Source organism: Pteropus alecto, unplaced genomic scaffold (assembly GCF_000325575.1).
Source record: "Pteropus alecto unplaced genomic scaffold, ASM32557v1 scaffold39, whole genome shotgun sequence".
NCBI lineage: Eukaryota > Metazoa > Chordata > Mammalia > Chiroptera > Pteropodidae > Pteropus > Pteropus alecto.
The window spans coordinates 13,651,877-13,661,516 of record NW_006443568.1 but is presented as its reverse complement, the minus strand read 5'-3'; the positions used below and the strand labels follow the sequence as shown (position 1 = coordinate 13,661,516).

At 46.2% G+C, this 9,640-nt stretch overlaps 1 protein-coding gene across 1 annotated transcript in view; it reads left to right on the top strand.

Moving 5' to 3' along the window:
* PLA2G2F (phospholipase A2 group IIF) overlaps positions 1 to 522 on the top strand; it is a 7,616-nt gene extending 7,094 nt beyond the window's left edge. Inside the window, exon 5 of the mRNA XM_006924552.1 lies at positions 314 to 522. Within this exon, the coding sequence (XP_006924614.1) occupies positions 314 to 522 (209 nt within the window). The remainder of the gene's footprint in view (positions 1 to 313) is intronic.
* The last annotated feature ends 9,118 nt before the right edge of the window (positions 523 to 9,640 follow it).

The window sequence follows — 9,640 nt, the reverse complement described above, 5'->3', positions numbered from 1 at the left end:
GGGCGGGGGGGGGGTTGGCGAGACTTCTTGACACCTGAGTTTCTGTCCCAGCTCTGCCTTGCTCTGCTAGGTGACTTAGGTAAACGCAACCCATTTTTTGGACCTCAGTTTCCCCAACGATGCAATGACATATGGCACTTGAGTGGCTCCGGATTTTAGCATATACCAGAGCCACATTGAGGGATGTTAACACAGGCTGCTGGGCCCGGCCCGGAGCTTCTGGGGTGAGCCCGCACACGGTGCTGGTGCTCCCATCCCTGCAACCACAATCCGAGGACCCTGGACCCTCAGGCTCACGTGCTTCCCTCCACAGGAGATCTCAACGAGACGGATTGTGACAGGCAGACCTGCGAGTGTGACAAGAGTGTGGTCCTGTGCTTACAGAACCAGACCTACAACGAGGAGCACCGCAACTACCTCAACGTCTACTGCCAGGGCACCACCCCCAACTGCAGCATCTACGAGCAGCCTCGGAAGGAGGCCTGCAGGCCTGTCTCCCAGGCGCCCCCTACACCTCCCTAGCACCCTCTGGGGTCTGACAGAGAAGAGGGATGGAGGTTCCAGCTTTGAGGACCAGACACATGCAGCAAGTGGAGGTGGGGGCAGATCGGGAGCCCACAGGTTGCACAGCCTCCTCCTCCATGGAGCCCTCCAGCCAGGCTGGTCCCCAGAGACTCCTCCAGCTCAGCACTGGGCATGGCCGCATCCTACCGCTGGTCGTGGACTTGGCAGGGAACATGTGGCTTGATGGGGTCTCTCCTGAGCGTGGAAGGCAAGTCCTGAGAGAGAGGCATCAGGCCCCCAGGTCCTCAACATATGGGGCCCAGCCCTTCAGCCTCTCTCTCTGCTCCTCCCCTCATGCAGCAGCCAGGCCAGTGGGTAGAAAGACCCCAGATCCCACTCTCCCTTGGCTGGAAGAGGGGGATCAGAAGCCCTCTCGATGGGGAAGAGGCTGAGGGCTGAGACTCACCTTAGTGAAAAGGGAAGCAAAGGCAGGAGGGTCTGGGCCACGGCAGGAGGCTGCATGGAAGATTCAGGAAGACAGTAGGGAGGGAGCAGCCTGGCAAAGGGGGAAGGGAGGGGAAGGGAGGGAGGGGCGAGATAAGGCGAGGGCCAGCTGTCCAGACCAGAGTGGTCTTGGCGGGAGAAGCAAGGTAGGAGAGCCTTAGGGATCCTCCGAGCCCAGGTTCCTGTTGAGGTCTGTGGATTGTGGGCAGAGGCGGAGGATGATCAGGCCTCAGCAGAACCAGTCTTCCTGACTCTCCAGGTGCACATACCCCACTCCTACCATGTTTTACCTCCTGATCTCGGGGTCAGCGACCTCTGATAGCCAGTGTGCTCTGCCTTACCCAGTCCTTCGGCCTTCATCCAGTGTCAACCCCGAGGACCCACTGACACAGTGCTGGGACCCACCTGGACACTCAGAATAGCCACCAAGATGTTTGACCCGACCTGACAGAGCCCCCAAGGACCACTGTCATCGGGGGAGAGACAGCCAAGAAGGGTGGTGGCAGGGAGAGAATGTCTATGGAAAAGATGGCAGGACTGGGCAGAAGCCTTGCCAAGCTGCAGCTTCTAGAACACCAGCCTTCAGGACCACAGGTGGAGCTGCTGCTGGAGTCACCTGTCACTGTGTGCGGGAGGGAGCCCTTCCACTACTCACCTTCTGCCGGCTGCGGTGTGATGACTGTGGTCCTCATGTGCCCTGACTAACCTGCCCCAGCTACCTTCTCCTCACCTTCCTGAGCTGGGATGGACCAAGCTGGTGCCCCTGGAGTCCCTTTGGAGGTTGGGACTGCAGAGGCCTCCGCCCTTTAGCTATGGAAGCCCAGGTTTCTGGCTGTCGCCCTATGTGTGCACACACCCTCCCCTCCTGAATGCCTGAACCAGCGTTTGGGATGAGATTCTCTGTGAAGGACTCTTGCCTGCCCCACCCCCACCTCACCCCAGACTCTCCCTGATGCTGCAGCCCCCAGAGACCTGTCACAGGACATGGCACGCCCTCCTCAAACTAATAAAGGCCTCCTGCCTCAACTCCCCACTGCTGGTTCTCCTTGGCATGGTCCTTGCTGGCCAGGTGTTGGGGAAGGGCATGGTGACTTGGTCTGCAGCTCTGTAGAAAGCTGGTTCTCTGCCACACAGCAACTGACATATCTCGTCCCCTTTCTGCCCCCAGCCTGGCTAAAGTGGCCCTCCTCCAGCAGAGAGGCAAATGTTGAGAAGGTTGGAAATGGTGCCAAAGCCACAGGCACTGTAGTCCAGTGGTCAGAAAATACCGACTACTTGGTTAAGCATTTAGTGTCAGGTGTCAGACTCCAGAATGCTCTCCCTTCATCCCATCCTTTTTTTGTTGAACAACTAAGTTCCCGAGAGGGCGAGTAACTTGCCCAAAGTCACACAGGGTGTAAGTTATGGGCTGGGATCTGAACCCTCCTTACACTTTCTTCACGACTCAGGCAGCTGGGGGAAGGGAGATGAGTGACAGAATCCAGCAGGGCACCAGGTCCTGGGTCCTAAAACTGGCCCTTTTTCCAACTTAGGTCTTTCCCTGTTATGGGCATCAGTTTTCCCCATGTGCAGAGTGATGAGAACAGCTATTTCAGATGCTCCCCAAAGCCATGTGGTTTCTTGGGGACATCTAGGGATGATCTCTGGGGAACGAGAGGCTGAGCCCTGCCCCCCACCCCAACTCAATCTTCAGTTGAGCAGCCCTGCTTTTCCCATAGTCTATATTGAGCTTCGCATAAAATACTTGAAGAAAAGAGATTCTTGAGCGAATTTTTTTAAAGTTTGCAAACTCCTGGACAAGATTATCCATTGGTCCATTCACTCAGTGGACCTATACGGATGGTCTCCTATGGACTGGGCACGACTCTGGGTTTGGGTCAGACACCACTGATGAGACACAGCCTCTACCTGCAGGAAGCCCACGGTCTGGCGGGGAGAGGACACATGTGGATCGATAACCTTGACGCAAGGTGCCAAGTGTGTCGTGGTGAGCACGGAGGATGAAGCCCCAGGTGTGTCCATGGCAGTCCTGGAAAAGACCCCAAAAGGACAAGGAGCAGAGCTGGGATGGTGTATGAGGTCTCTGGAGGTGAAGAGGAGGAGTGGGGTTCGCATTTTTTGAGGAACAGGCTCCTTCCTTCTGCACTCTGGTGAAGGGGGGTGGGGGATGACCTCCCTTCTTCAGGATGCCTTCCAAGGTCGTGAGGCCTTTTATACTAAGGCTCGAGGAAGAGGCTGCACTTGCTTCGCACTGGTCTGGGGGCTGCCATTGACCAAAATCCTCTTCTTGACCAAACTTAACCCTCTAAGACCTTTTCTCTACCAGACATCAACCTGTGGGCTTCCTTGTTTACCTCGGCATTACTCAGTTTTAGCAAGAATCTTGCCATCTCAGTTTAGTGAGAATCCCCACCCACCATCTGACCAGACTTCACATCCACCACCATCCGCAGGTGATATCTGATCACGTGGCCTCCTTTTAGCAAGAATTCTGTTAGGTCAGCTTAGCAAGAGTTATCTCCCCGTCTTAGCAATTTTCCATCCACTGCTCCCCTGGCCCTGCTCCTTAGCTATAAATCTCTACTTAAGAAAATTGGTGTATTCAGAATTGAGCTCAATTCTACACTGGCCCCTGTTGCAATAGTTCTTAAATAAAATCTGTTTTTATCACTTAAACTATTGTCCAGCATCTGTTTTTCTGACCAGATGCTGACAATCTAGTTTTCTGACCAGATGCTGAGTGGTGTCGTGACTTGGGTGGGATCTGATTCATCATTGGACCCTGGACCTCTCACCCAGGATTTTAAGTGTGCACCTTGGAAGCCTTAGTCTTCACACCTGACTGATGGATCGGGGTCCATTGGTGAGCCCTTCCCAAGCCAGCGCTCTGGGTAACTGTTGGTCGGGACAGGCTTCGATTCCTAAGGTCCTGAGTGTACTCTCGAAGCAGGGTTAGCCCCAGGCTGCTTTGTCTGAAAGGTATCTACTGGGATGGGAGTATTCCCTCCTTTCGACTGAAGCTTCACTCCCTGACCCTCTAGGCTGGAAAGTTTTTCCCAGCTCCTTGCAAAGCTTCTCTGTTCTCTCTGTTTGACCCTGCTTCTCCCAAGGGAACTTCTCAGTCGACTGAAACCCCCCTTCTCAAATCATTGTTAAATTGGGACTTCCCTGGAGAAATTTGAGATGTTCCCATAGTGGCTAAAACCTCTGAGACCTCTCCCTTTCCATCTCCCCCTCTTACCACCTCGGTCTTCCCTTCGGTTCCCTTGAATGCACTGATAGGACCCACTTCAAGTCCTTGCCCCCTCCATCCCTCCATCCCTCCATCCACCCTGCCAGGTCTTTCCCCCTGTCTCCTCCAGTCCTGCAACAAACTACAGTCGCTTGAACTTCAGGCTCCTCTCTCCCCATCAAGGGCTCTCTAGAGACACAGGGACTCTGGAAAGCATCTACAAGAAGCCAAAAAGAAAAACGTTCTCTGGAAACCAACTGGATATTCTATCCACTCAGGTGGGCTTTGGGGACATCCATAGGGCTGCTTGATGTCCCCTCAGTCTCTTGCCTAAAATGTAGTCCATAGCCTTCTTAAGATTAGGTATGAGGGCAACAAAAATCTCATGTCTCCTCCACAAATATTGGTACAAAACTTTAGCCCTTACGTTCAATAAGTAATCTCAACTTGTCCCATCTGCCAGAAATGTAATTCAGATAAAAAATATAAAAGAGCAGAGATGAGATCCAACTATTTTACATAAACCAGTGACTTCGTATCACTGTTTTAGTGATTTACAGCTAAAATTTTAGAATGAAACCTGTAAGACCTCTATTTGCATCCATCAGTATGTGTAAATATCTAAGTATGTATGTATGTGATGTATATGTGATATTTTTCTATTGAAGAGGAAATTTGGGGAATTTCATTAAAAACTCAGCTTTCTGCTTCTGCAGATATGCTTGCCTTCTGCAAATAAGCTTACTGCACGCAAGGGCTCCTGCAAAAGCTCTTTTGCTCTTGGCTCGACTTGCAAATGTAGCTGTTTGTGACTTTGGTCCACTAATGTAACTGTTTGTACCCTAGCAGCTCCCCACTCATGTAGCACTTTGTACCCCACAATTCCCACTTCCTGTAACAATTTGTAACCCTCAATGTCCTTAGCAACTCCTGCCCTTACCAATGTTACTACCTGCAATCTGCATAGCAATTCCTGTTGTTTGTAACGGTCCGAGTTCAAACTGAGCAATCAGATTGTGTAAAAACTCTGTATATAAGCAAGGTTGCAACTGCACTCGCTACCCAGATCTTCAGAGCACTAGCTCATCTGGGGCTGCGCATAATAAATTCGAATGCTCCTTCTTTCTGAGTTACTGCTTGGCTTTTCATTGCACTGGGTTTTGGAGCTTTGGGGATACTTTTCCACAACACTATGAAAGATGGTATTAACAGATGCATTTATGAAATCCCTTAAAGGACTTTTATTCAAAATGGCTTGGGGATAAATAAGAACTTATATAAATTAAGCATTTCTAAAATACTCAGAAATGTAAAACCTAACCCAAATACTTTTTAAGCCCATGTTCAAAGATCTGAGCAAATATTTGATAAGACCAGTTTAATATTATTGGTTTAACAAAAACAGCTATGTCTTCTGAGTTATCAACATGAAAGTATAATATGAGCCTATATTTTATTCTACTGGGGTTTCCTAGCTAACTAGGATAATGTCACATCTACTAGATGTTTATGATTAAAAATTATAAATTCAACCTAAGAACCAATGCAAAGTAAAGAAGCAGTAAAAATGAATTTCTTGCTACTCACTACTTCATGTAGATCAAGCACAGCAGTAAAACAAAACCCACGTCTTTAACTTTTTAGGTTTTGCTTTTATGATACTTGCCGAACATGTGTGGGCTGTAAAAACAGCAGGGAAATAACTTGAGATGATGGCTAGCTTTGTATAATGTTATAAGGTGTCTGTCTAAAAACAGTTTCCAAAATCTTTTTAGCAACTTGTAACCTTAGAGTTTACATGGCAGACAGTTAACAGTTGTCTATTTCTTTGTTTTTACTAAAAATTAAGATTATTAAGAGTTAAGAATTCTAATCAATACATGTAAATAAAAACACTAAGAATAATAAGGATGAAGAAAAAACTATGTAAAATATGTAAGAACGTAGGATATATTTTTGTTAAGAAAAAGGAGAGTAATTTTGTCTTAATTTAGATGTTTTGAGGTTGTTTAAAAGTTTGTTCCAGAAAGAGAAAGAGGAAAATGAAGATCAAAAAGATTTTTTGAGTGGATATAGGAAGTTGTGAGAGATTTGTAGAAAGTGAACTTTATGTGTAGTCAAGCTGGTTAAGATTGAATTGATTTATTCATCAGGTTTTAAAAAATGAAGATAATAGTGTATTAATGCAAAACTAGAATTTAGTTTTCTCTCTGTTAAAACAACAAAGTTTTCCTGAATTATTTGTCTGCTCTTTATAAGAGATTGTGATAGATTTTTCTTTACCTTTTGAATAAACTGCCTAGGAAACAAAGATTTTGCATTTTATCAGAATAATTGCCTGTGCTTATATTAACTGTGCATTGGACTTTTTCAGAGAGCCCAGACTTCCTACTTTTAAAAAAGCTAAGGATTTTTGTTTTGTTTTGTTTTTACACTTTTGACAATTTTGCCTTCCCAAAACCAAATCCTAAGTGAAATCTTGAGTTCGAACTGACCTCAAACTGGCCCTTTCCAAAAGGCCCTGGAAAATCTCAAAGGATTTATTCTTTCATCTTGAAAAAGAGAGATGCTAAAAATAGTTTGGTTTATTTGACACGTTGAATTGCATGACAGGCATCGTCAAATAAAAAGAGGTGTTTTAACTTTTTCTAAGTTATATTTGTACGGGTAAATATTTTTAATTAATATAAATATTTTAGAAATTATATAAAGTTCATAGCAATTTATCGGTGTCCTGGGGTGTCCATAAAATGTCCTGGTATAATGTTATCAGTCGTGATTCCAGTTATCATCCGAATATGCCGTGTGTCACAGAGACACCCACATTTCCTTGTCAATTGTATTATAATACATTCTCATCAGATCTTTAACCAAGGCCAGTTTAAGCCTTTTGTCATTTTCAGATAGCTATCATTTTCCTCTGATACTTTCCTGAAAGCTCGTGCCATCAGCTAGTGGCCAAAATACTTTGTCTTCATCAGAAAAGACTATTTCGGTGACTCATGGAAAGGGATATGACAGGAACTCCAGGGAAACAGGCTTCTGATGACATTGGATAACTTTGAGATCGTACCATTGGACTAAATAAGGATTTCCAGAACTAGTAGCGAAGCTGATAGTTTCATAAAGCTACTACCCCAAGTTCAAAGGGAACAAGAATTAATGACATGGGACTGAATTAACCAGGGAAGGATGATTACGGCTTTCTTTTGGAACATTGCTGGTTATTTAATGTTTTGTTTTCTGGATTCAAGGAATGCCTTTCCCTTTTATCTTAAGCTATCGATAACTCATGACAATTTAGTAGATTATACTTTTGTAAACGGAATTGAAACATTTATCTTTCTCTCTGCCTGATCTCTCCAGCATTTGAAAACTCATATTGAGTATTCTTATTTTCCTGGCAATACAATTATTTGCATATGTTCAATAAGAATGTTCTCCTTATAACATAATTGGAAACATCGTTCATATTTCCAAGGCTTGACGGGCATGTCATATTTGAGAATGATGTGCATAGAACGATTTAAGAAACTGCAGTTGACTTTATGGAGCTAATATTCACAAAGCTGTCCTAGAAAAACCAGCCTGGTACCTGTAAAGATGAGTAAAAACATTCCATTCCTGGCAGACCCAGAAAACAGGCTATCCTGGCAGGCTTGAGAGGAGAAGAACTCATCTAAATCTATGTAGGTATTGCAAGAAAAATCTGGTGGTGAGTTCTTGGCTTCACTTCCCAGCCTTGAAAGGTTTTTGAAAGTCCAGTCTGATATTTCTTAAAGGTTCCAGCAAGGCAAACTCAAAAAGCCCTGTGTGTTCAATTGCCATTCTTGCTGCCTTTATGCAAATAATCACATCAAATCTAATTAGACTAAACTTACTTTGTAAAGAATGATTAAAAGGAGGGGAGGGTTCCTGTCGAGACAAATAGTACACCCTCATGGGTTATTAAATTACAGTCATGTTTGCTGTCTTTGAGTAATAGTTTGTCCCTGGGTTAAATTCCATTTCCTGTTACCCACCTGTAAACTGGATTAGATCCCGCCATCCTGCACATTTTGTCAGCTCTGCCAGTTTCCTTTGGGATCTGGTTACGACTCTTCAAACTAACGTTTCTAATTTTCCTCCCATCCTCCTGACTTGGAGTCACAGAGTACTGAAACCCGACTGCCTGCTCCTTTATCGGGTCCATGTAGAAACACCCCATGAGCAGAAGCTGGATGCTTCACAACGCGACTTTGACGCTGGTGACTGCGTCATTCAAACACTGCGTCAAAGTTATTCGAACAATAAACCGGGAAACCCCATGGATTGCCACTGCTGTCCTCGCTTCATCTCTAAAGATGCTTCGAGCTCAACATCTAGAAATCTCAGCTGGCTGCCCTCTGGGCTCAGAAACTGGGTTTTGTCCACTCCAACCATTAATCTTTGTTTTTATTTCTATAGAAAGTCCCCTTGATTTAAATGCTGATGGCTCACAACATCCAGCCAACATCCTCCATTACCAAATTTCGACAGGTGGTTCCACTGGTCGCTAATAAACAAAGGTGAGCAAACGAGAGATGAACTCATGTCATTCAGAGGAGAGAATGTCTCTTCTTTTTTTGAACGAGAAGGACTGGCAAAGACTCTCTTTGACCAAACTTTAGTCAGGCCCCTCTGAGACCTCTTCTCAACTCGGCCTCCACCTTGGGGTTTCTGTGTCTATCTGTGCATAGCTGGTTTTAGCAAGAACTCTGCTGTGTCAGTTTAATGAGAATCCCCACCCATCTTCAATATCTGATCATATTCCTCAGCTTCTGCAACCTCCAGGTGATATCTGATCACGTGGCTTGCCTTCAGCAAGAATCCTGTTAGGGAAGGTTAGCAAGAATCCTGTTAGGTCAAGTTAGCAAGAATTCTCCTATCCTCTTAGTAATTTTCCATCCACTGATCCCTGACCCCTGTTCCTTAGCTATCAATTCCCACTTTTCTGCGGTATCTCTTCCCCCCACTGCAATAGATATTGAATAAAATCTGTTTTTACCACATTACCTTCTGTCCAGCTTTGTCTTTCTGCCACACCATCTCTGCCCAGACCTAAGTCAGCCTTCTCCATTCTCTGGGAATCACTGCCCCTCCCCACCAGTCTTCAGAGCCCTCCAGGGAGCGGGTACGAACTCGTCTCTAGAACTTGGGCGACACCTAGTGGTGATGATAGGTCACCACCGATGCGGCGCTCCATTCCTCCTGCCCCTCTGCTTCCGGACCCAAAGCGAGAGCCCCGCCCCACACTGGCAGTGCCCAGGAGAGCACAGGGAGAAGATGAGCGTCTCCAACCTCCAGCAGACTGGGTGCAACCTTGGCTCTGCCACTCACGGGCCACATGGCCTTGGGCATGTCACTTAACCCCTGCGTCTT